The sequence below is a fragment of the Numida meleagris genome, chromosome 13, assembly GCF_002078875.1.
Source record: "Numida meleagris isolate 19003 breed g44 Domestic line chromosome 13, NumMel1.0, whole genome shotgun sequence".
NCBI lineage: Eukaryota > Metazoa > Chordata > Aves > Galliformes > Numididae > Numida > Numida meleagris.
Window position 1 is genome coordinate 14,722,224 of NC_034421.1, and position 26,604 is coordinate 14,748,827.

Below are 26,604 nucleotides of genomic sequence, written 5' to 3' on the forward strand. Positions count from 1 at the left end.
CCCACAGAGCAGGAAAGCAGCAACCAGAAACTTCCTGACGGAGACCAGGGCACTGCAGCCCCAGCCCAGCCCCAGCCATGCTGCTCTCTGAGCTGCACAGCACCAGAGGAGCAGGTTCCTAGGCCTAGGAAAAAGAAAAGCTCTTTTGTTCCTTTGTGTTTTCATGTAAGTATGCAATGCCCAGAAAGTTCCTTCGTTCCTATTCTGAAATGCTTCAGTTTACTGCCAGTGTGGTTGCTATTCATCAGTCCACAGCCCTGTGATCTGCAGAGTAAATTATTGCTAACATCCCCCTCAAATGAAAGGACTCAGCCTTGGGGTTTCATGCATATTTATACTAAATGCCAGGCTTGCAAGGACGTTGACATTTCGCTTGGTTCCTCTCTGAGAACAGCAATCTTCCTGCCCTCTTGCCTAAGCATTGTACAACACTCGAACAAAAGCCAGATGGAAAACAGCCTCTGGCTACGAGGGAGAGATCTGAGCGCTGACATGGAAGCCGTGCTCTCCTAGAACTCGGGCTGCTGTTCCACAGCAGCTCACAAACGGTCCCATTTCCCCAGGAGCAGGAGGAACGCAATGTAAGAAGCTCTGTTGATGGTAAAAGGATGACTTTAAGACAGACACTTTGCCTTCGGGACTGGGCATCTGGAAATGCTTCCTGGGTTTGTCTCGATCTCATGCGTGATTCTGGGTGTTGTGATGACTAAGTGGAGGCCGTCCCTGGATGCAGTCGTCTGTGCAGCCACGGAAATGCCTCATCCTCTGCCCTGCTGACCCCGCTCTGTGCCGGGAGGGGGTGGCACAGGGCAAGCTTTTGTGGCACAGCCCCTGCCTGCAATTTGTACAGCTTTTCAATTGCTTGGGTAAGGCTAAAACGAGCTCCCTAAAAGCTTTCTGCTGCTTCATCACTCCTCTATTGCGCTTCTCAGGAGGAACAGGAAGGCCAGGGCAGCCGCAAGGCAGCTTGTCTCGCTCGATGTTCCAGACATGAACGGTTCTCCTCGAAGTCCCAGGTGCTTGCAGCAAGCTCTTGAACCCCCACGGGCCACTCTGGAATCTCGGCACCAGAACAAGTGACTCTCTGGCTAAGCCTCTCCTGATGTGAGCTGTGAACGCCTCTGCGGTACCTTCTGAGATGGTTCTTGAACACCTCCCAGGCAGAGCGAAGCCCGCTGCCCATCACAGGAGCTGCACTGCTGCATTCATCTTCATGGCGGCACCCTCAGCATCACTGTTCTTACCCTGGCTTTTACCCTAGCTTGGGAAAAAGATGTCAAGTTTCCTGCCAACAGAACTTCGCCTGCAGGGCATCCCTTGGTGCATTCCCACGAGGAAGCTGTTAATCCCACTGACCTGGCTCAGTTTCAATCCATGTGGAAACTTTCTGCCTACGCAGGTTGTTTTGATGGCGTTACTTGCCTGCAGCAGGGCTTCCCGTCCCTCTTTTCCGTATTTTGTATGCATTTTGTAAATGTAGCGTGTCTCAGACACCTTCTGCCTCGGCAGTCTCTCACCCTGTCCCCAGCTGTTTGCAGCATGCATCCCTCAGCGATGCCTCTCATTTGCCCTTACAATAGCACGATCTTTCATCTCTCTGGAACCTTTTCCTTTCTTTCAGGAACCAGTTTCCCTCAGCCCTACGCTCCCTGCCCTGAGCTGAGGGTGAAACCAAATTCATGGATGAATCCATCTCTGACAGTCACGTTTGCTCTCCTGCCGCCTCGCACCAGCTCTGTCCTTGGCCACGCAGTGTGCTCTCTGCCTGGGTGCTGTACAGCTTTCTTCACATCTCACAGTGCAAACCTTGTGAGCTATGAGCCCAGCACATATTTTATTACAGGACCACTGACCATTTAGTCTTGCGCTGTGGCTCTGTCCCAAAGACACATCTCTGGAGTTAAGAAGCATACGAAATCTTGCCTCTATTTGTTTGGGGATAGCCTCTTTACAAAGTCCTGGGTTTTACTAGCCCTGTGACAAAGCTGATGGATGTACAGGGAAGGCTCTGAGTTATTCCAAGTCTGCAGATGACAGGGACCCACCAGTGTCTGTGCACAATCAGCCACGGCCCAGCGTGGTATCTGGATTCTCAGCCTGGCTATTTGGAGCATGTCATGGGCTTTGAGTATCCTGCTCTTTCTGTACGCTTAGAGCACTTGATTAAGACACAGTGGTTTCCATCTTTACATCAGCAAAGTGTTGCTGGGTGGCTTTTAATAAGCACGACCTGCCAATCATTAGCCATGTGGTGTGGTTCGCGCAGTGGTGGTCACCCAAAGGATGCTGGTAGCCCTGTGTCTCAGTTTGCCTTTTGCTGCATGATCAAAGAACTGAGATCGTAGAATCACAAAATGGCTTAGGTTGAAGGGGACCTTAAAGATCACCCATTTCCAACCCCCCTGCCATGGGCAGGGTTGCCACTCACCAGGTCAGGCTCCCAGGGTCCATCCCACGTGGCCTTGAATGCTTCCCAGGACGGGGAGCAGCTCTGGGCTTCATGGCCCTCAAGATGGGTCTTTCTGTGTATGCATGAGATGTATGCAAGCATGTTTCTGCCATGGTATCCATTCACACCCATACTAGGGAGCAAGCATGGGTCTCCCTCACCCGGCCCCACTCTTCTTTCTGATGGGACAGTCCAGGAGGGTTGGCCACTGCCCCCCAGTGTGTCTGGTTCTGGTTCTGCTTGCACAAGGTGTGCTGTCCTGGGGAGCACCACCTTCAAGGACTTGAGGTCAAAAGGCCAAAACAGAATGTTAGAAAAGAGAAGTTCTCTCTGCTTGAGTCATTTCTGGCATCCAGGTGTGGACTGCCAGGCTCCCTGCCTTCCACATGTCACCCCATGCCTGGGGCTGCCACCCCTGCCCAGCCTCTCTGGGTGGCCTCCTGTTGTGCTGAAATTGCAAAAGACCTTGAAGTAAAACTATTATTTACCAAAATCTTGCAACAAACCTAGGCAGGTAAATCTGTTCCCTTCTCTCTGCTGGCATCCATGGCTTCACCACTCTTCTTCCACACAAGTCCTGCACTCTTCCAAGACATCACACAGCACCGTGCCTGCCTCTCCCTCTGATTTGATGGCACCAAATGATTCTTCCTCTCAGATGTGAGATCTGAAAATATAATCGTTTGCTCCAGCAATTGAAACAGGTGTCCTCTGGGACTGCTATGGTTTGATTAAAAAAAGCACTGAAGTGCAAGACAGCAGCAACACTAATGAGCTTGTTTGAGAACAGATGAGGCAGGAGAAAAAAAGGTCTGCTTGCTGGCTTCCGAAAATTAAGCTGTACTGTGGCTGTGAAGATGCAGAGTATTATAGGGAGCAACAGGAAAAAGCAAAACATGACAGCTCTCATCATGCAAACACACACACACACACGGAGGCACCTTGTGCTCCTCTGCAGGGAAGTGAGGAGCCACTGCTCACACAGAGCATGTTCCTGGGAGCACGGGAGGAAAGCTGGTCTCCACAAACCCAGGGGCAGGCAACATTCTTGACAGTGAATGAAAATTACCAATCAAAAGAATTGTAATTGAAGCAATTACCATGTTCTTTGCAGATACACACACTGCATGTTTCATAAAGTCTAATAGAGTGGTGTTGGTCCATGATGGATAGGAAATTGCTGGTTAATCACCAGGGAATGGATAACTTCCTCAGCCAATCTTCAGTTAATGCCTTTAACACGCTCTTTTGAACACAATTTGTACAAGCTGTGCTTATGGAGAGACTGTTTGGTGAAGTGAAGCTGGTAAATAAAGTGGCAGCCTCCCGTGTGGATCAGAACAAGTCTTTGAAGCACTCCACACGAGGTCCAGCTCCATCCAAGAGATCCTACTCTGGTACAGTCACCTCCTCGTATTTAGTCATATTTAGTTTGCAATTACAGTATAGGAGGCATTCTGCCACAACCTCACAGTGATCCTCTAGGACAAGCGATAACTCCTGAGCATATGCAGCCTTTCCATCTTAACTTTAACTTCTAACCGTTCTTTTTTTTTCCCCACCTGTTGCCTTACTGGGAATGGCATCTTGTTACTACCTTGAAACCTCAACAGGAAAGCTTGGCCCCTTGGGGGCCTTTGGCACAACTCAAGAGCCCCAGCTGAAGGTGTCAGGGCAGCTGCCAACTCCTGGGCAGCAGCCTGGGAGCTGATTCTGTGCTCCCAGCAGTGAGATCACCCTGCTTGTCTCATGGGCTTTGGGGCTGCTTCAAGCAGTGGCTCCTTGCCAGCTGATGGCCAGGACAGCCCTCTGGACCCAAGCAGCACCCCAGAGGTACATCATCCCGAGTGACAGGAGGGAGGACAGGAGATCATTTGGATTCCTGAAACTTTGCTTGTATCTCAGGTTGAGAAGTCCAGGTCCAGTTGACCAACAGCTGCCATAGACAATAGGCAGAAAATAGCTCTGTCAGCCACTAGGAGCACATAACATCATGAAAAAGCACCTCAGAGGCAAAGTAGACCTGTCAGAGATTTGGGGTTGGGTGCCTGTTTGAAAGGAGAAGCACCCATGCTTCAGTGTTGCCTCATTACAGGTAACATGGTGTCATTTTCTATGGGTGCCTCATAAAACATCTCACATAAAAGCCAACAGAGTACAGTTTTCTTTCCACTCTGGGAATGTTTCCAGCTCATTGAGTTACAGCATCACCACAATGAAAACAAAATTTTATGAGTATAATTATTGAAGACAGCCATCAGAAGAGGGTAACAGTGTTTAACCGTGGCAAGTCTGGGAACGCTGGGGCAAAGGCATGTTCAGAGGCTTCCAGCCTGATGCTTCCCACTCTGGGTGCTATAGAGGTCCAGGTTCAGCCCCCAGGAGCGCTCAGGACCACAGCAGGCAGCTGCTCTGTGCTGGGAGCAGTGCAGAGCTTGCTGCCCTGACCAATTTTTCCAGGCATGGGTCAGGGCCATGCAGGCTGCAGGCTCAGAGCAGGGGGATGAGGTGGTAGGACTCAGCACAGGAGCAGCAGGACAAGAGGACTTCAACAGCAAGCGCTTATTTAAACGTATTTTTTGATCCACAGTGAGTAATATTAATGAGTATGAACTCATTTTCTCTCTCCCTTCCCACCCATTATCCGTTCCAGTCTCCTGCTCCTTGTGCTGTGTTAGGCCGCCCGTTCTCCACCACGTCTCCTGCTGGCCAGCCACCCGCTATCCTCGGAAATCCTCCGTCAACCTTTTCTCTCCCACAGCTGTGCTCATTGCTCTTCCTTTCCTTCCTGTTGCACACGCACTCCCCCTCCTCCCCCGGCCATGTCCTGGCTTCAAGTTTGCTGGTGTTAGGTTGCGGATTCCTCGGACGGTCCCTGCTCCTCGCAGTGTGTGCGATGCGTTCCTGGCCAGCTGTCACGTGGCCGAGCCCTTCGAACGCGTTCCTGTGCCCACCTCTTTGGCTCTGCTCGCCCGAGCTTCTTCTGTTACACCCTCAGCCCACTTGCAGAAATCGCTTCTAATTTCGTAGCTCATAGAGCCAGAAATGTAATTGCAAGTATATCACCGACTTCCTTTTCTCAAGCCAGAACTCCCTAGCAAATGTTTTATTTCACAGGATGTTTAAAAAAAAAAAAAAAGTCTTGACTTGCAACAAAAACTGAAAACCGTGGTCCCCAAAATTATTGCATCTGACTACTTGGATTTTCTGCGTAGGACAGTTTTTCTGACGTTGATCAGACTTTTACCACCTTGCCATGCTTGCCAGTGCAGTCACATGCAAGCACACACTTTAGGAAATAGTCTGCAGGGATTGCGCAGCACCAGAAACAGCAGGGCCCTCACCTGCAGCTAATACCATTTAGGGATATAGTAGTGCCAACCACAGTAATTAAACGTGGGTGTAATTTAGCGTGAAGACTCTTTTAATTTGACTTTGTCTAACAGAAGAGCAAGAGGAGAGCTACATCAGCAGCTGAGCTGTCGGTCTGTGGCTGGTGGGATGCGGGTTTCATCGCCAGCCTCAAGGATGTCACCCGTGCCTGAGTTCAGCCCACTCCATGCACCCAACACCCAAGCACTGCTGTCCCCCTGGGGATAATCACTTATGTTTTGGATGTACCATGGAGGATGCCCCAGCAGCAGACTAAGGAATAACAATGAAGTAAGAACATTTCTTTTTTCTTTTTTTTTCCCCCAAACCAGATTGTAGGGATGCCTGCATCTGTAGCAGTGGCTGGCTGAGCCACGGCTGGTGCCTCTCACCACGGGAGGCAGACGTTTTGCTCATACTTAGACAGGCAATTTCTGGGAAGCAGACTGAAACAAAGGCACCTGAGATTGCAGGGAAATGGAGCCACTTCTTATGTCACAATTAGCTAAAAGCAACGAAAGCACCCGTGTCCCAAAGTGATCTCTTCCTACCTTGTGGACTCCAAGAGGAGCTCCTATCTTTCCATGTGTTCAAAGGTGTGCTTGGAAATTATGATTTTATATACGTATATATGCCCCAAATTGAAAAATAGAAGCCAATTAGCAATCAAAAAGAATGTTGTCACAAATTGCCCAATTTGGATGCGCTCTGCAATCCCAGACTCTCCACTGCAAAACAACTCATTTGGGAGATTTTTGCCAGCACAATTCTTACCCTTGCTCTTCTAATTAATAAGATGGTGGCCCTGCGGCTTGATTCTGTTTTTCTGTTGTAGTCAAACTGTTTGAAAATGTGCTAATGATTCATTCTTCCCTCAATTAGGTGCAGCAGTCAGGCTCTTTTCTACACTCCTGCAAAGTTTGCTGTGAAGGGGGGCAATGCAAGCACAGTAACAAGTTGCAGATCCACACCGAAAATCAATGGCTGTTAGTTGGCAAAGTACGTTTGGGGATCTTGACATGTATTTAATTCTTGTCATTATCTGTCTGCAGGAGATGAAGGACACAAGGGAGAGCTGTTTCCTTCCTTCTGTTGAGATCTTGTAGGGTATGTCCAGGTGGAGGCCGGTCACGTGGGGTGTCCCCCAGGGGTCCCTCTTGGGACTGGTGCTCTTCAACTTCTTTATCGATGAAACAGACAGTGGGATCGAGCGCACCCTCAGCATTTTGCTGATGACACAACAAGAGAGGGTCAGCATCCAGGGAGACCTGTACAGGCTCAAGAAGTGGGCACATGAGAACCTAATTTGGTTCAACAAGGCCCAGTGCGGGGTGTTGTACTTGGGTCAGGACAATCCCAGATGCGTGCAGACCGGGAGAAGAACTCAGGGAGAGCAGCCCTGCAGAGAAGGACGTGGGGGTTCAGGTGGCTGAGGAGCTGGACATGAGGCAGCAGTGTGTGCTCGCAGCCCGGAAGGCCGACTGCATCCTGGGCTGCATCAGCAGAGGGGGGCAGCGGGCAGGGAGGGGATTGTCCCCTTCTGCTCTGCCCTCAGGAGCCCGTATTTAAAATCCAGGTCTCTAAGGATCTGCCTTCAAGTGTAATGAGAGGCACCATAAATTCCTGGCATCACAAGACTCAGAGAAAAGAGTTTTCATTGTGGATGTGCACAAATCAGTTCTTTGCTGAAGTGGAGTCTGAAAGGTGACCAACGTTGTAGGACTTGTGCTTGCAGTGCCCTGGGGCTTGCATTTGCAAGCAGGGCGGCTGCACCTTTGCTAGCCTCCTTGCTGCCACAGTGATGACAGGGCTCAGACTGCCTGGGTGTGCTTAATTCCCAGTAGAGATGGGTTTGCTGTAATAAGACAAATGCAAATCCTGTTGACTAGGATGCAGAAAAGAATAGCAACCCCTCCACCCCCGTAGGGTTAGCATTGGCAAGTTTTTAGAGAGGGCTTTGTTGCAGGAAAAAGGATTAATTCTGCTTACGGGGAGCAACCCGCAACCCCGCACAACTCTTCAGAGCCCTCATCTCAGGCTGACCGGAGGGAGAGATGCTTGGGTAGACGTCACAACACTGAGTCACAGTGCAGAGGGTTTGCAGTTAGAACAGCGAAAGAGCTCTTTCCTTTCCTCTGTTCTAAAGCAGCAGCTTTGTTTCTGTAGGAGGTCATGGATTACAAGAAAGGAAACACTGACACAGAAAGCTGCCAAGTACTTGCACTATCCTACAGCTTGTCTCCTTCACACTCTGCATGAGTGTTTCTCAAGGGCTTATTCCTCCATAACATGCCTTGCCTGTGCCAATGCTACCTCAATAACCGTCCATTCACCACATCCAAACAGGGATGGCCCTGCCCAGCCATGAGCTGGCTCTGTCCCAGCCCTGCAAGACCCCAGCTCTTGCGGTGCCCAGACCCATTCTGATATTCCGATGCCGTGTCCCCTCGAGGACGAGCACCCTGCACCCAGGGCTCTGGGCTGGCCCGCCCGTGTGTCCCCCTCCTGCACCTCCTTTTGTTCCTCAAGCTCTTGTGTTGCCTCCGGCTTTGCAAAGTCTGGAAAATATCTGTTTTATGGCTTCCTTCTTTCCAGATCTAGCCCTCCAGAATCGCTGTCGTTTATCTCCCTGCATCATCAACTCCCCACCCACTTCAAATTCAATTGAAAGCACATTTTCTCCCTTGCCTGTGGTTCTTAAATTATATACTCAGCTCATTTCAAAATATCAATTCAGAAACTTGGCGAGGTGATTATTAATAACAGCTCTGTTCTCCTCCAGAGGAGAAATAACTAGAAATATGTGAAATGTGTACACAGTTGTCATTCTCACTCTCCTCTTTTGCCAAACACTACTCTCTTTACAGGAAATAAAAACAACCCTACACCCAGCATTAAGTGCCTGACCATGTAATCAGTGAGGCACCACGCAGAAGTAAGGCCATATTCTTTTACATGTCCTGAAACTCAGGGTGTTTGCCACCCTCTGCCATGAATTAGAGCTTGGCAGTATGTAGCTCTGCAGCATGTATAGGGCTAGACCTCGTACGCAGCAATCTGGAGCCCAGCTGGGCCTGGGTGGTCTCTTCATTCACTTGTGTGCAGCAGCACACGATAGACATAAATATGCTTAATTAGTCACGGCAAATTGTGGTTCAGCTATAAGGCTTTTTCCCCGGGGTTCCCATGGAAGGTGGGCCAGGGCTCCGCGGGGACCAGCGCTGCTGGCAGCATGGAGCTGCGGTCTGGCTTGCAAGCTGAGCTGGTAACTGCTTAGGCAAGCCTTTTATTTCCTTTCCTCTTTTTCTTTGTTTAACTGTGATTATTAAACATGTGGCAGAGCACTGGAGACTGTTCCATGGCCCAAGAAGCCACAGCATGTGTAGAGAAGAAGTTCTGGGGTCTCTCCCAACATAAACCCATATGTCTGTATAAAATAAGCCACGGGGTGTCCGTGTGCTTCCAGCTCCCAGGTAGGCTGTGCCCTGGGAGAGGTGAAGCCACGGCCTTCCCACTGGTGTTTGGAGGCTTGCAGGGCGACGTGCCAGCACACAGCACAGCCCCAGCACAGCACCTCAGCCCCCAGGCACTGCATGCTGCCAAGCGTCAGCACCAAGCTCCCTGAGACCATTGTGTTGTTGTTGTTTTTTTAATGCAAAGATATAAAATTGGATGTCATATTAGCATGAGCCTCTGGAGTAGAAAGGATGGTCACAGCAAGAGCTTTGGGTTCTGAATTATTTATAACACACCTCCTTTGGCTTCCTAATCCAGTGTCAGGGCTGCATTGCCCATCCATTGTGGGTGGATGGTGGAGGGACCGGCAGCCACACAGCATGGTCACCTGCTAACCAGCCGTTGTTAAACCTCAGCCCTCTGCTTTGGGAAAATTAAGCCCACTGCAGGCCTCTTTTGCCAGGTTATTTGTTGTTAAAAGCTATGTTCACTCTGCCTCTGGACAGGCATGAATTGTGATTATTGCTGCATTAACCTGCTTCATGCAAACAGCCTCATTCCGCTCATTTGTAAGCACAGGGAAGGCAGTGAGATTGTGCACAGCAGTACGGTAACATGAAGATCTTCTGCTCCTAAAATATGTATAGAATCATAGAATATCATGTTAGTGCACTCCTTCTTGGGTTAGGACTTCTGCACTGAGATGTCCTCGGATTTGGAAAGAAAACTGAAAGCCGAAGGTCCGATGCACCATTATATGGATTTAATGCCACCTCGTGGTTGTTTTATCTCCTAATGTGAAAGAGGAGGTTTTGACCCTGGATGCTTCTTAAGAGTGTTCCTCATGAAAGATGACTACTGTTTGGAGAAAGGATGAAGATATTACAGATATCCTGCTCTGCCCTTGCCCTTCACTGCAGAGTCACTGCACTGTCACCCCACTGAATTGTTAGCAGGTATCAGTATAATCTAAAAACATTCCCCAAACTGGGATTTCAAATAATGCTCATTAACACGATGCTGAAACACCAGCAGTGGGCATTAAAGAATATGCTGGGATGATCTGACTTAAAACTTTAGCCACGGTTATCTCAGTGTCAAAGGACCTCAGATAAATGCTCTCCCCATTTTGCAGCTAGTTCTGTAGATTTGGAGAAGCTCTTTCTTCCACTGGAGAGCAACTTTCACCTCCAGCCCAGCAGTTATATGGCATTACCAGTGCAATAAAGAACTGAGTTACACCACACTCCTAAAAGGAGGACAGGAGAAATTACAAAGTCTGCTATCACTATTTCAACTCTTGGGTTCTTTCAAGAGAAAATTGGTTCTTCTATCCTCTCAATAATTTAGTCTACAGCAGAGGATGGTATTCGCCAGAAGAATTCACAGAGCATTTCAGCCTCTCATCCAGCAAATGGCCTGTGTTGTTGCTTTTGTTTGTCCCTTGAACTGTGGAAGTGATACCACTTTATATCTGATGAAACACATTCTTTAGATATTAGAATATAAAAGTACCATGTTTATTGAGTGAGCGATCGGGGACTATGTAAAAATTGTAGCCAAATGACTCCCGGTCGTACACTTCTTTCCTAGCCTCAGGCATCCTCATATCAAAATGGCAGCACATCAATCCCTGCAGAAAAGCCAGATCCTGAAGACAGCATAGCTGTGATGCTGCTGTGATGCTGCTGCATCAGAGCTAATTAGCCCTGGAAACTTAGGTTTCCACTTGGCTAATTAGTTTCCACGTAACATGACAATACCACATTCATTTTATTTTCAGTTTTGGAACTATGTTGGACAGTGTTTGTCTCCAGGGAGGAACCTCTGCAAACCACAGCACTCTACTGTGCAAGGTACACATACGCTTGTTTAGTGTAAATCTAATTGAAAGTGCTGTTGCAACGGCATATAGCACAATCTTTAGAGCCCAGTTGCTTGTCCACAACAAGCAGAACACAGTCTGTATATCTAAATTAATTGGCTGGTTAATTTGTTTGTTAGATGGGGTACTACGTTCAGATTTGTTGATATCACTTTCTGATAAGATCTACTTGACTGAAATTTGTCGTCTTTCTCTTTCCTCAAAATCTGCATACTGATTCTGATCATAATCCATGTACACATTAGGCTAAAAGGCCTTTAACAAATGACCATCTGAGAGTCTCTTTCCTTCAAAGAAAACTGTCCCCCAGCCTGACAGACCTTGCCTTGGAAATAAAGCTGTTTTGTAGGGGGAATGTAGCTGTTGACCAAGCACACACTGTCCAGATGCCTTGGTCTCAGATCTTTGAATCTCTCCTCATGAGAAGGAACAACACCGTGACTGAAGCTTGAGTTAGCGAGGCAGCATCTCTTGCCCCCAGAAGAATCACAAGTTTGGTAGTACAGTGAGTAACTTCTGCTGAGTTTTATTTAAATCACAGCAACTGAGGCAAATAAAAGGCCTTCGCTCTGTTTAGCTTCATTTCCACAGCCAACAGATGTGAAGGGAGGAAAGAGGCATTCCGATTTTGGAGAAACACAGTCTTCTCTCTGCTGTTTAGTGGAGAAAGAGACACGACAAACAAGGGAAATTCAGCTCAGGCGCCAGTGATTAACACAGATGAATCAACCTTCTTCCTTTTTGGGGAGCGACTCCTGTCTGTTTTGTGCCTTTCCGAGGAGCACAGAAGTGTGAAAGATGGCACATCCAAGCTGGCCCTCTCCCATCCCAACCTGCCGGCTCTGGCTAGAGCTTGCCGACACCACAGGGTTTTGGAGCTCTTACCAGATGGCCGTGTTTAAACCACATGAATGCCTCCGCACGCTGGTCTGCCTCTCATTTTCTGTATCAGGGATAAATCCATCTGGATGTTCTGCCACCAGACTCCAGAGAGGACAAACCAGGACAAAGTTCATTGCCACTGAAAATCTCAACTATAAATATCACTTTCACAGAAAAGACAGAATATTACTTGGACTAATTTATCTTACTAGATGTCCTTCATCTTCACAGACCTGCTATAAACCCTGCAGTTGACATCCACAGATATCATTAACTTCATTTCGGTTTGAGTCAGGCCCATTCAAGGCTGGCGTTGTTGTTCCAATAAATGAGCGATGCATTTTCAGTAACAAGCACTGGAAGAATGGTATCTTTGGGCTTTCGGCAGCCAGTCATCCCTTTAGCTGTAGCTTCTGTGGGGCCAATTCACTGGTTTGGGTGTCAGCCCTGCCCAGAGCACCGCTGCTGCTGCCCTGCCCCACACCTTTCTTGTACCTACAGTCACAGTCTTCCAGTTCCCGATATCACATTGCCAGCTCCCACTTCTCTGTGCCCACCTGGATTTCTGATGCACCCCACCACCTTCGTGGCCTGCATCCTCTGCTTCTGCAGCTTCTGGAAAGAATGGGATCTACCTGGGGAACCCCGTGCACTGTGGATCACCTATGAATCAAGGAGCTTCTCCTGATGGTATTTTAGCTCTCCGCAGGGAGCTGGTTATTCATGTTTTGTTTGCTAGTTCAACTTATATTTAGTTGACAGAAACAGCTGTGAGGGGGAGAATAAACAAGGAACAAAAGCCAACAGTACAATTAACATTTCAACTCAAAGCACTTCCCAGTTAAAGAAGTTAAATATTCCTTCAGATCTGGATACTTTTCCATGTCAGCAGCTGCTGCACGCCCCAGGGAGGTTACGCAGCTTTGTGGGTGGGAGTGGAGATGGACCTGCATGGGAGGACGCCTTCCCAGCAGCCCGTGTGATCGCACAGAGGCTCACACCGCATGGCACATCTGTTGTGCCCCGCGACGCGCAGGACCGGGGGCCAACACAAAGGGCTCCTGTCCCAGTGTGGTGACAGCGTGTTGTATGGACGAAAAATGCTGGTAAAATCGATAAATAAAACTTGCGCACACACTACTAGGAAGAAAGCGCAGCCATGCTGGGATTGTTTGTTGAACGTACGCAATGTCGGGAGAGGCTCCAACCACGACAAATCGTGGACACTTCATGTCCCACAAAACCACTGCTGCTGTTTTCCCAACGCCTCACAAGGGCTGTGGGTGAGCTAAAGCACTGAGTGACGTTCCCCATGTTGTTTTGTTTGCCCAATGGCCATTTCAAAGCTCCCTTTCTCTCTCTCTGCTCTTTGTGTTCTTCGCACCTGGGCTTTCCTCTGAGCCCTAGGCCCAGGCTCGCACTTTGACTCCTGACTGCCCTCCACATCCTCCCACCCCACACAGGGCCGCGGCAGCGCGGGCGCAGCACCCAGCAGCACCGCCCTGCCTCCTCCCCCTGGTGGGCAAGCCCTCACTGCAGCTCTCGCACCGCCGCTGAAACCCTCAGGCCCTGGATACTCAGGGGATCTAAATTAGGTGGAAATAAGAAATAAAACGTCAGTGCTTTGTGCGGCGCAGCACTCAGAAGTGGGATAGCAGCGAAGAAAACGGGCGCGCAACCGGCGCTGCCGCCACAGCAACACCGCCCGCTCTCGCGGCCGGGGGGGGAAGGGAGGGCGGGTAAAATGGGGGGGGAGGTTGGGTCTTGCTCCGTACGCATGCGCCGTAGCCGCCGTACCCGTGAACCGCCAACTGCCCCAATTCGAATTCGCATCCTCGCCGTCCAATCGCAGCCCGCGGGGCGGGGCCGGCCCCACCTCCCGTCAGCCTGCCGGCCAATCACGCGGCCTGCTGTGTTTAAAAAAAAAGTGCGCGCGGCCGGTAGGCGTCGCTGAGAGGTCTGGGCCCGCGGCGGAGGGGCGGAGCTCCGGCAGCCCCGCGGAGCGCCCGGCTGGGGGCGGAGTCAGCAGCGTCAGCCTCGCGCTCCTTCCCTGACCCTCACTGAGCGCCCAGGGGGCGCGGTCTCGTGCGGTTCTCCCCGCCCCTCGCGGATCCTCTCCGTCGGAGCCGGTCCGGGCGCGACTGTCCCTGCGTGTGCTCGGTCCGCGAGAAGCGCCGCGATGAAGGCGGGCGGTGAGTGCGGGCCGCGCGGCGCTCCTTCCTTCCTCCCTCCCTTCCCTCGGGCCCTGGGCTCCGCGCGGGTCCCTGTGAGCGGGCTCTGCGGGCGGCACGGGGGGACGCGGCGGGAGCTCGGATGGCGGCGGGCGGGGGTGGTCGCGGCGCTGGGCGGTTCGCTCCGAGCCGGCGGGCCCCGAGCCCCGGCTGGCGGAGACGCGGCGGTGCCCGCTCCGTGCCGGCTGCCGCCGCTCCCCGCGGCTGCTCCCGCCTCGAAAGAGAAGCGCGGCCCGGCGTTCAACGGCTCCGCTGGAAGGGTGAAGCGAGGAGAAGCGCGGCGGGGCGATATTTGCCTCGTACGAGCTCTCCGTTCCCCCCCGGCCGATCCGCTCCCGCTGTGGAAGCAGCCGTTGGAGCCGCACCGCGGCCCGGTGCCCCTCGCCCCGCCGAGTCCGTGCGCTTCGTACCTGGTTCCTCCCCGCTGAGAGCAGCGGGCGCTGGGCGCGTTATCCCGGGGGTTTGGCTCTGCTGTTTCCGTCAAAAGCATAAATCTTCCACCTGGAAGCGAGCCGGTGGAAATAGGGTCAGCACGAGTGCGTGCAGCGTGGTGCGGGGCTCCGGTGGAGTCTGCCTTTCATTCGGCTGAAGGAAAAATAAACCCGCTAATAAATTTCCCAGGTGTAATCTCTTCGCTTAGGTCTTGATTTCATAGAACATCCCCAGTTGGAGGGGACCCATAAGGATCACGGAGTGCAACTCCTGGCTCCACGCAGCAGCACCCAAAAATCATCCCGTGCAGCTGAGAGCTCTGTGCTGCCGCTCCTTGAGCTGGGGCAGCTCTGCGCTGCGCTGCGACCGCTGCCCTGGTGGGAGCCTGCTGCAGCTTCGTGCCATTCCCTCAGCTCCTGCCGCTGGCTGTGTTCTTTGAATACCACCAAGAAGTCATCTGCAGCAAAGACAGGAAACCTTTCAGAGGTCTTTAACCTCTGGGACTCGGGCTTTCACTTCAGAATTTCTATTTAATTTTTTTTTTTTGAGCCCTTCTGTCTGCAAAGGAAATGTTTGGTGCTTTCTGTCCCAGGAATGGCCTCTGTTACCTGTGGTCTGCTCTCAGGAGTGCTGCTTGGAGGGGTTCGTTGCTGCTTTTGTAGGAGGCTGATGTTGCAGTGAGCAGGATGGGCATCTGCTGCTTGGCCAGGCTCTGAGGGATGCAGTGCGAACAGACATTGGTTTTAGGGAGTCCTCCTGCCCAAGCAGGGTGATTCTTTGCTGCTGCTCGCAGGCTGGAGGTGGAAGATGCGCTTGATTCCCTCCTAGCAGCTTCCACTCATTTGAATTTCTGACATGTGTTTGTTGAAGTGTGATGGGGTTTGGGGCTCCCGAGTGTGGGCAGAGCCAGGCTGCTCGCAGCAGCCCTAGCCCTGTGCTGTCCCAACAGATAGAGGAGGTTTCTGTCTTCTGCCAGCAGTACTCGTGTGTTCTTCTTGGCTTCGCCTCATCTCTTAGACCATTTGCCTCTTTTGGCTAATGCATTGAGGGTAAACTCTCAACTAGGAACAAAGATGTAGGCAGTACCTTGGTCTGTGAGCACTGCGAGATGATGAAACTGGCACTGAGGGGTCTGATAGGAGCACCTACTGCAGAGAGATGGGCTTTGGACTCGGGTGGCTTAGTGGGTCTTACCTTCCTAATCTCTCCGGTCACGTTTCAAGGACCGTTATCAATTGATAAGGAAAAGTTGGAGCATGGGGGAGGTACATGAAGTTGCAGCAGTGACAGTTTAACTAAACGCAGCCAGATGATGGGGTCAGGGCACAGACGTGCGCAGTGCTGGGCCATCCCTCCTGGGCCCCGTGGTTTAACTGGCTGAACAGAACGAGTCACTTCTTCATGGCTTGGTCTTGCAGCGTTCTGTGCTGTGTGCTGAGTTTCTATGGTCAATATGCTTGAAGAAGCGTCCAGCTTAATTAAACACACATTCTGTATGCGCCTTTTTTCCCCTTACAGTTCTGTTACTAACCAAGGTGCTGCGTTTTTGTTTTCCAGTGGTTCACTGCCGCTGTTCCAGATGTTTCTCTTTCCCTTCGAAGCGAAGGATAAGAAAACGGCCCCGAGTCCTGACATTGCTAAGTCTGCCTGAGGATGTTCTGCTCCATGTTCTGAAAGGCCTTCCTGCTGAGGACATCCTTTCAGTCAGAGCGGTGAGTGCCGGCCCCTCCTGCGGTGTGCTGCCTTCTTCCAGCCCCCGGGAGCTGGAGCTGCACGCAGGAACGCCTGCATCCGAGGAGACGTGAGGAAAGCCAGGAAACACAGGCAGTAGGGAGATGTTTGCTGTCCGAACAGTTTGATTTCTCACTACTCGAAGCTGAAAAGATTTGCAGCAGTATTTGTGTGCTTTGTGTGAAGCTCCCATGGGAATTCATTTTCCATTATCATTACAGTTCACTGTGACTGGAAAAGCGAATTTGGTTTGGCATCTCTTGCTGTAGTGATGGTTAGACAGAAGAGTTACTATGAACTAAATCAGTTAATTACCTATCAAAATTCGATCATGAACCATCTTTCTATTGGTCCCTTTCTTTTAATAATTATTGTTTGATGTTCTCCCTCCTACCTTGCAGGTGCACTCCCATCTTAAATACCTCGTGGATAATCACGCTAGTGTTTGGGCATGTGCAAGTTTTGAAGATGTATGGCCTTCTCCAAAAAATCTGCAGGTGTTTGAAAGGTAAGCTTTAAGCATCAGTATTCCTTTGAAGCTGTAGAGGAGGGCATTTCATGCTACACATACAATTCTAATCAGTCTTCACTGTAAGTGGAGAATCTGACTGTCCTTATTTGTAGAAGTCTTTGCGTAGAGTGATAAGAGTAGCTGACTTTGTGTCTAAGCTGTGAGTAATAACTGCTGTTTCGTTAACTGGAGCAGGGCCTGTGGCATACATGGAAGTTATTACTCTAAGGGCATTACTATTCCATGTTTGAACATAACACATTAACTGAAATCTGTTACTGGTGCTTCCATACGAACAAGTAAGTGAGATCAAAGACCACGGTTCTAAGTCTAGGTTGTTTTGCTCAAACCAATGTACTGAAAAATGAGTAAACTTCAACATTAAAGCATATGCAGTTTGAATGGGTTGTTGTGAATCTGCTTAAAAAGGAGGGAGTGTGTCTTTTCATCCATCTGATTTGAAGGAGATGAGATGACTTAAGTGTCATGCCAATTGTTCTGTTTCTAACTAAGGTACCTGCTCTGATGCATGAACTATCTTCTTTCTGAAGGAAGCTGTTATCTGAAAATAGATTTGTGAGGGAGGATCGCAGGGGCTTGAGGCATGTCCTTGAGCATACAAGTACCTAAACCTGCTTTCTTGTGTTGGGGATGTTGCTTGAGACTGGGAAACAATTCCTGTGCGTTGTCAGATTGTCCTGGACACGGATCTATGAAAGTTTTGCAGCAAGAAAAGCCATGTGATAACTCACTTCTAACTTCTGTAGTGAAAGTGGGTGTGCTTGTGTTTGACGAACAACAAATTCACAGCCAGGCCTTCACTGAAGTAACTTGTCTGATGTGGAAGCACCTATTGACTTCAGCCTGAAATATTTTTGTTCCCATTCAGGGCTGCTGAAAGGGGCAACTTTGAAGCTGCTGTGAAGCTGGGGATCGCGTACCTGTACAATGAAGGCTGTAAGTGTGCAAGCTTTATTTGGGTCCATGGGGAAGATGGCACAATCAAAAGAAGTACAGATGAGCTGATGGCTTATTTATAGATACAGATCAGACTAATTGTCTCATCATTTTTACTGGTTAACTACAAAGCTATTTCTTCTGAATGCTGATGGTTTTGTATTCAGATTCTAAAGCAGTGATGTGCAGAACCAGTTTGCTGTCTTCATTGTGTGGTTAGGTTTCATTTGCTGTCATGCCTCTTCAGTTTGATCTTTCAGTGTAACTTAAGAACTGGGCAGCAAATTGCTAGGTGCTCAGTGATAGTATGGTGCACAGGGCTTCTAAAACTACCAAATGAGCCTGTGCATAACTTCTCAGTGCAAATTCAGAAGCTATCTTTTGTAAATGTCCAATCGAACCTGGCGACGTCACTGGTCCATTGGGTGTAATGGAAGGGACTGATGGCTGACAGGAGGAGCCTCCTTGCTGAGGGTGACTTGCATACCACTTTGTGCAGTGCCAGGAGTTAGCAAATTAACACTGCTTTGAGCATTGGTATTTGTAGAGCTTCTCCCAGGCTTAGGATCTCCTGTTCCCACAGACTAATTGTAGTAAGATTTTTCTCCTTTTGCCATCTACACGATTTTTAAAGCTTTACAGAGAAGATACTGTTCAGTCTTTTCCTGGTGTTACACTGTTTTCTCTCTTGGCCTGACTAGATGCCAAGACCGCGTTGTGAATAAACTCTCACCTGTTTCTGACTTTTTTTGTTCAGTGTCCATCTCTGATGAGGGTCGTGCAGAAGTGAATGGATTAAAGGCATCTCACTTCTTCAGCCTGGCAGAGCGTCTGAATGCGTCCGCATCCCCGTTCATCTGGCTCTTTATTCGTCCTCCCTGGTCCTTGAGTGGAAGCTGTTGTAAAGCTGTGGTCTATGAGAGTCTTAAAGCAGAGTGTCAGCTGGACAAAGTAAGATTGCTTTCTGCCTTTAAGTTAGGTTGGCAACTGCACCTTGCCCCTTTAGAGAAATGGTTTTTGTTTCCCCAAGGAGCTCCTGTTCTCCTGGTGCTTAAATAACCGTGGATCAGTAGTTTTAATGGATTTGCTGCCAAACTGCAGCGTGTCATGATTGCCAGAGGCATGTGCTGTCTGTTCTGAGGCATTCAGTGCTGTCTCAAAGACGACAGAGAGAAAAGCAGAGGGGGAAGAATGGAAGGCCAACACATTTTTAGTCTGGATTTCCTAGCAAAAATTGCTGCTGTTCTTTGTCTTTAGCAATACTTTGTCTTGATGCTTTTTTTCAGGCTCAAAAAGGATCTATTCTGTACTGCTTGGCTAAGGTCTTGAGTCTCTTTGAGGTGAGCAGCGTTTCTGATTGATGTGTTTGGGGATTTTGAAAATGGCTTCTTTGCTGATGCTAATGCGGTTTACCTTGATTTTAAAATTCTAATAATGATAATCCAGATGTTTTTATATTCCTCAAGTGGCCTAAAGGATTTCTGCTCTCCTGCATGTTGCTTACTGGCTGTTTAAAGGAACATGATCAACTTATTCAGTTCTAGAAACAGTAAAATTAATTTTGGCTTTGTCACGGCTTTGCTGTGCGGTCTGGTCTTAAAGAAAGCCTCCCCTTGGTAATGCATATCAAAAGCAACCGAACGCAAATGGCCTTGAGCAGCACGCAAGTTAGAAAGCTTTCCTGGAGCTGAGGAAAAGCATTGCTTCCTCAGCCAGGATCTTTAAATGCTGGGTGGGTGCTGGAGCAGCCCTGCAGTCTCAGGGAGATCACAGCTAGTTGGTTCTGCTCTTGCAGTTTTCAGTACAGAGTTGTTCTGTAGTTTCTGAAGTATTAAGTTCTGGCTGGACAGCATAAATACCCTGATGCCTTTTGTCTTTAGGATGAAGAAAAAAGAAAAGAGTCCCTTGAAATGTTTGAAGAGTCTTCAAAGCAGGGTTGTTTAAACAGCTCCTACCTCCTTTGGGAAAGTAACAGAAAGGTTGCTGTAAGTAACTTTCCTTTTTTCTTCTCTCAAACCGTTTTCATTGTAATGTCTGGGCCTTTGTCATATGCAAGGAACATAGATGTTATGTTTTCCTCAGATCTTACCTTCTTCATAACCAAGAACTGCATTAAAAACACTCAGAAATGAGCTCTGGTACCTGTCATGGTGTTAAAAGTAAGCAAGTCTACAAGCCATGGTAGCAGAGGTGTAAGCAGTTCTTTGACAGGGACTCTACTAAAAGCATAGACAGTGCTGGGTAGTGGTCAGGCTGCTCACTCGTGAGCAGGGAGACTGCCTGCCTTGTCATGAATAAGTCTACCAAAGCTCATGTATTGGAATCCTGAGTAACCTGTCTCATTTCCTGTAAGATCTTGGGCAAGAACTGAAGAAAGTTTCTTAAACACCACTTGTGAAGAGAAACAGGCTGGTGGCTGAGATAGTAGATGTACCTACAGGCTGTGTTTTTACTCTGGATGTTAGAACGACAATCCTTCTGTTTCTTAAGTAAAGGTAATGGCATTTGAAATCTGTTCACATTCTTCTCTGTAGATGCTAGACCCTGGCAGATACCTCCAAAGTCTCAGGAAGCTTCGGGACTATGCTGCAAAGGGATGCTGGGAAGCACAGGTACATTTTTCTGGTTGTGGTGGTGTGTTTTTTCTGGGAAAGTTATCATTATTTGCTGTTTTCTAGTCTGTCACTGTAGACTTAGGCTTCTCCTTTCAGAAACAGGGTCAAAATTGCTGACTAATATCTTTGTGTGTGCATATCTATTCTCCACAAATCACTCTCTTTTGAAAAATGCTGTACTTCCTTGGTATGATCCAAGGATTGAACTAGTGATGGATGTAAAAGCCTGTCCCTGAATTATGTGTGCAATGTTCAGTATTTAAGCTAGACTAAGAACCAATTCTGCTAGTGGCTCTTTCAAGTGTTTTCTCTTGTTCACTGTTTTCACCAGAAGAATTACAGGACCATTCTCTACTGCTTTAGTTTGCATTTGGTAAAAGTCCTTTTTTGTGCATGTGTTTTTCTCTACTACAGGTAACTTTAGCCAAAGCTTGTGGAAATGGAAACCAACTAGGATTAGAAGCAAAATCTTCCAGTGAAATGGTGGCTCAGATGTTTCAAGCCTCCCATCCTATCAGCAAGCAAAATATCTTCACTGTGCAGAAAAGAATAAATGAAACAATGAGGTAAGAACTCAGATCCAGGAGTGAGGCCACATAGCAGAAACCGTTGCCTATTTCCCTTTGTATCAGTGAAGGGGGAAACATATCTAGAATGAGGCCTGTTGGAAGATGGAATCTCTAGCTTTATGCCTCTGCGGTGCATTATGTACAATCAGAATGGCGTGGCATTTTGCAAAGAGGAAGTGTCCAGAAACCTCATTTCATGCCCAAGTCAATAAGTGAACTGAGGTGTGCAAGTTGTTTGGTGTTTTTTTTCCTGGACTGCAAATACTTTGCACTTGTCAAGACTGACCATTTCTCACAGAGCTGGAGGCACTGTTTGACTTTTTGGCTTTGTAGTTGCTCTTCAGTTTTCTTAGGTGGTCTTTGGACTCCTAATTGATACACCTTACCCAATTTCTTGTGCGAGTGCCCATTACTCGTCAGTTAGCTTCTGATTTCACTTCACAGACAACTTACCCTTCAGGGCATAGCAGGCCTTTGCCTACAAGTCCTTATCCTGGTGCCACGTGTTGTTTTTCTGAAAACCTCACCTCCTTTTGTTGAATTTCCAAGCTTGGAACTTTTGAGTGGAGAAGGGATTCAGATGACCAGGCACAGGGAGGGTGTTCAGCACTGGTTTGGATGGCTTTTAACTGGGGGGGGTTATGTTTCTCTCCTTGCTGTCTAGGTATATCCTGGTTGACTGGCTGGTGGAAGTGGCTACCATGAAAGACTTTTCTTGCCTGTGCCTTCACATGACAGTGGGATGTGTGGATCGTTACTTGAAGCTGAGACCTGTGCCTCGGTATCAACTCCAACTCCTGGGAATAGCCTGCATGGTCATTTGCACACGGTAGGGTTCTGACTGATGATGGGAGGTGGTTACTGGGATTGTTTAAACTCATTTGTGCAGCTCAAGCTTTTTTTCCCCTTGCTAGTAACAGTTCTAGAGGGAAGCCAAAGGTTCTTTCTACACTGACTGCTGCTTGAACTGTGTTCACATACAAACGCTTCCAGGCTCTGCAAATAGATGTATAATATTCCTCAAGCATGTTTCTTAATACAAAAATAACTCCACAGTAGCAGATAAGTTTAAGTGTGTTCCATATAGAACTGCAGTCTTTCATACCATATTAGTGTGAGTGACCCTGTAAGGAGCAGCTGCAGCAGTGTTGTTACCTAGTTTTGTCTGTTATGCTCAGATGAGCAGCGTGGTTTGTTGGAGAATTATTCTTCTGTTAGTTACCTCAGTGTCCTGCATCTTAACGAGGACAGGTTCCATAAACAAAGATTTAGGAATGCATTAGTTGATGGTTCCAGCTTAAAGGTGAATTGAATGAGGAGCTGCTGTTCCTGCTTTCCCAGCTTGTACCTGACTTAAGTACCTTACGAAGTTTAATTCCTTGGTTATCCTGGATGCATTTATCGGCCACAAAAATTAGTGCACAGGTATGCAAATTCACTTTCCTCTGGGGCTAACTGTTAATAACATTTGATATTGCAGTTTTATCAGCAAAGAGATCTTAACAATACGGGAGGCTGTATGGCTAACAGACAACACGTACAAATATGAAGACCTGGTCAGAATGATGGGTGAGATCATCTCTGCTCTAGAAGGAAAGATAAGGGTGAGTTTGGAAAGTGGATGGACAATTTTACCCCTGGGGCTGCTGTTGAAGTGGATCTCTTGCATAAGAAAAATAGCACTTCACTTAGACAAGATGGCATTGTAAGTGTTCCCTGTGGAGACTGTGCACGTTTAAGAGCATGCAGATACAAAACCATCTGCCTTTCTGTTGAGATTATAACTTGAGTTTAAGACGTGTTCAGAGATCATTTATTCTTTCACTGGGGAGTATTCCAGTGTTAGCGTGGAATTTAAAATAATACTTGAAAGTGAAAGCAATGTCCTCTGGATACAACTGTGGTCTAAATTCTTGGTGCTTGAGTTGCGTTGCCAACCTCTGTTCTCCTCTGTGTATTAGATACCTACTATTGTGGACTACAAAGAAATACTGTCAAACATGGTCTCACTGGAGAGAAGAACCCTTCACCTCTACAGCTTCATTTGTGAACTGTCTCTCTTAAACACAAGCCTTTTTGTGTACTCTCCAGCTCGGCTGGCTGCTGCAGCACTGCTGCTGGCTAAGGTTCTTCATGGCCACGGTAAGGAGCAGCCTGTTCAGTGGAGCTGCAGCAAAGTACCTCAGTGTGTGTTGTCCTTTTAGGGAGCCTCTTTGGGCAAGGTGTTCCAGTCAATCACCCTGGGTAGAGGGGAATAAGTGTAAGGCTTGAGAATGAAGTTGAGTTGAGTTCAGTCTATAGTAATGCAAGCCCTGCGTTTAAATGAGACTGAAGGTTTCTGCCCTTATCTACACTGTAGAATTCTATTTAGGTGTTACTTCAGTTTCCCAAGTAAGCTTATTCTTGAAGCTAATTTGAACTTAAACTGTGTACAGGCAAAAGCTCCTGAAGGTTGTTATCACATAAAAATGATCTTTATCCCATGAAAAATTCTTATAGAACTTGCAAGCTCTGTGAAATGGTAATACCTGTTCTCTTCCCCAGCACATCCCTGGACCAGCCAGCTGTCTGAGTGCACTGGCTTCTCTCTTGAAGACCTGTTGCCGTGTGTGCTAAGCCTTCACCAAAAATGGTAAAACTCTGGGGACTCTCCTGGGAGGGAACCTGAGTGTTTGTATTCCAGCTCTCGCAGCCCTGCTGCAAGTCCTTCCAAGGGAAGGAGGTGACTTTAGCAAACTGCTTTACCCCCCCTAATAGAGGGCACTGAAATCTAGGGGCCAGTTCAGTCATGGCTGTTCTGTTTGTCTTGACTGGTAGCAGCCCTGAGTTATGGAAGTCCTGGCGCTCCTCAAGGCTGGCAGGTTTCAGCTTGCCAACATCACTATTTTCAGGTGGTTGTCACCAGCTTTTTAATGAGCTTCAGAAGGAGTTCAGTAGCAAAAGCAATTCATTTCTGAAAGGCTGGAAGTCAAATATGTCAAGAAGCAGAAAAGGCATTAGATGCTTGTATGCTTAGCAACTCTGCTGAAATGCCAAATTCCTCAGCACAGAGCTGAGGTGGACAGAGGGAAAGTACTTATGTTGTCAGAATTTGCTAATGATGTTTTATGTAATCCATTCTAAGATTGAGGCCCCAATCTTTCAGTTTCCATGATGAGGTCCCTAAGGATTATAGGCAGGTGTCTTTAACTGCAGTGAAACAACGATTTGAAGATGAGCGTTATGAAGAAATAGGCAAAGAAAAGGTGGGTTAGCTTTTTTAATTTGCTTGCTAAAATCTGATGCCTAGAGCAAAAGCTACCAAATGGCAGGGTGTACAAAACTTCAAATAATGGGAAGTGGGTTATAACTTCAGGTTTTGGAAGTAGAGAATAGCTAGGTAAGGTTGGGGCTTCTACATTTCATCTGCTGGGGCTGTAACTGCTGTGGTGGAACAGCGGTTCTAGGAAGGATGTAACAAAATAGCTTTCTCCTGGAAAAAAAATTAAGGATAAGTAAGGATAAAGTAGCTGCTTCCTGGCAGAGGGAATCACATGGTCTAATTCTACTGCTTCTTTCATTTTCAGGTAATGAGCTACAGCCAGCTCTGTTCACTGTTGGGTGTGAAACAGGAGGACCCAAAGCCCAGTCCCTTCTACAGAAATGGTGTAGAAATTGAAGCTTTCCTTAGCTCTCCCTCTGGAAAGAGAACTAAAAGGCTAGTATAACTCATGGCTGTAAAGGTCTCTGAAGGCTAGCACGAGCCTTTCCTCCTCTCCGGCATCCTGAGCTTCTATTCTCAGTTTTTTCTGTTGTTACCTTAGCTGACATGCCTATTAGAAGAGCTGGGGAAGTAGACTTGGCTTTTAATGCGTGACTTCTGGATTTTCTTGCTACAGGAGGAGGGAAGACAGCACTCAGGATGACAGAGGCAGGTTTGTGACTACACCTACAGCTGAGCTATCCACCCAGGAGGAAAGCCTTCTGGACAGCTTTCTGGACTGGAGTTTGGATTCCTGCTCTGGTTATGAAGGTGATCAGGAAAGCGAAGGCGAGAGAGATGGAGATGGTAAGGCTTTTAGACTTATAAAAAAAACAGATGAGAGAACTCCAAAATCTGCCTTTTTATCTTTGCATAAAACTCCTCCTTGGGCACCAGAAAGCCTGAACTTTCAGGAGAAGACCAGCTGGGGAAACTCTCCTCCTCCTCCCCCAGCAATCATAGTTGTGAAGCTATTTTAGGGTTAAATATTTCATCTCTATACTGCCTCAGAACATAATGAAGGATTTTATAGCCACTGAGTATTCCAAAGACAGTGCTTTCAGCTACTGCTACAACAGTAGACTAAACTTGATGAATGGGATTGCTTTGTAGCCAGTGTTAGAGCACTGTCAGCTGTTTGTTTTACTGAGGCAGGGACTGGCCTCTCATGTTCCAAGCAGTTGCTAGACAGTACCTATCCAAACAGGTTGGAGGGAAATATTTTAATATTTTAATGAGGGTAAACTCTACCCTTACCCTCCCCTCTTGACAAGGTTTTCTTTCTGCTTGACTGTAAGTGTAAAGTGTTAGCTTGGTGTTGCCCAAATCATAACTAGCCTTTTCCTTCTTTCCTCCCTCAGTCACAGATCCCAGTGGAATCCTGGATGTGACGGTGGTTTACGTGGACCCAGCTGAGCACTGCTGTCAGGACTCTAGCGATGAAGACAGCCTGTCTGTAGAGTGGTGTGGGCATGCAGCACCACCGAGGAAGGCCAGGACACCAGACGAAACTCGCAGAGTTTCAGCATGCATTGCCTCAAGAAATCCTAACTGGGAAGGGAGCTCGGGCTACTCTTCTGTCAACGGTGCCAGCCCTACATCTTCTGTAGAAAGCAGCTGTGGAGTACCTCTCAGACCTACCTCAGCACTGTCTCTTGGCAGTGCCGTGAACAAGGAGCCGTGCCTTCCTCGCTACTTGGAGTCACGTTTACAGTCAGTCTGTGCTAGAGCTAGTGAGAATAAGTCTAACCGAAGGCAAGTCAAGCGAAAAAACCTAGCAGAACACAGTGAAGAAAGGGTCAACTTGGGCTTCTTAAGCCTCTGATTTCATGCTTTTCTAGGCTTCCTGGTAACAGCATTTCTGTCATAGTTGTACAGGAATGATAGTGAATAACTGTCAATACCTCCAAAAAGAGCCCTTCCCCTTAACTTTGCCTATTCCTACCACTTTCTGCAAGCCTTTTAGTTCTCTTATCTCACTTCTGGCCTGTTTCCTTCTTTGGTAACTGCTTTTTTCAACGTGTTCCATATTTTCTGATCCTCAGCAAGTTAAGTTCTCTCTGTGTATAAAACTTTATAGCTTGTGTCGTACTTCACCAGTTGTTCCTTGGCAATGACCTTGTCCTGTCCCTTGCTTCACTGTGAGGCCTGGCGCTATGAAAGAAAGGAATTTACTTTGGTCACGAAGTTACTGGATGTAACACTATGCTTGAATTCTTCCATTTGACAGACCTTTGTGCGGTTATGCTGCATTTTAATTCTGGCCAGGTACT

At 48.0% G+C, this 26,604-nt stretch overlaps 1 protein-coding gene across 1 annotated transcript; it reads left to right on the forward strand.

Moving 5' to 3' along the window:
• On the forward strand, nt 13,972–26,391 carry LOC110405796 (cyclin-F-like). Its single transcript, XM_021411477.1, has 17 exons — nt 13,972–14,236; nt 16,265–16,419; nt 16,840–16,946; nt 17,839–17,906; nt 18,664–18,857; nt 19,193–19,246; nt 19,787–19,891; nt 20,441–20,518; nt 20,936–21,087; nt 21,755–21,919; nt 22,571–22,694; nt 23,052–23,232; nt 23,635–23,722; nt 24,236–24,335; nt 24,657–24,787; nt 24,969–25,138; nt 25,693–26,391. The coding sequence occupies exons 1-17, from the start codon at nt 14,224–14,226 to the stop codon at nt 26,154–26,156; spliced, it is 2,349 nt and encodes a 782-aa protein (XP_021267152.1). The 5' UTR covers nt 13,972–14,223; the 3' UTR covers nt 26,157–26,391.

Excerpts from the sequence above, each read along its gene's own strand:
- LOC110405796 (XM_021411477.1), top strand. Across the intron at positions 22,695-23,051 it reads CTCTAGAAGGAAAGATAAGG|ATACCTACTATTGTGGACTA; the intron begins GTGAGTTTGGAA and ends TCTGTGTATTAG. Across the intron at positions 23,723-24,235 it reads CTAAGCCTTCACCAAAAATG|TTTCCATGATGAGGTCCCTA; the intron begins GTAAAACTCTGG and ends CCAATCTTTCAG.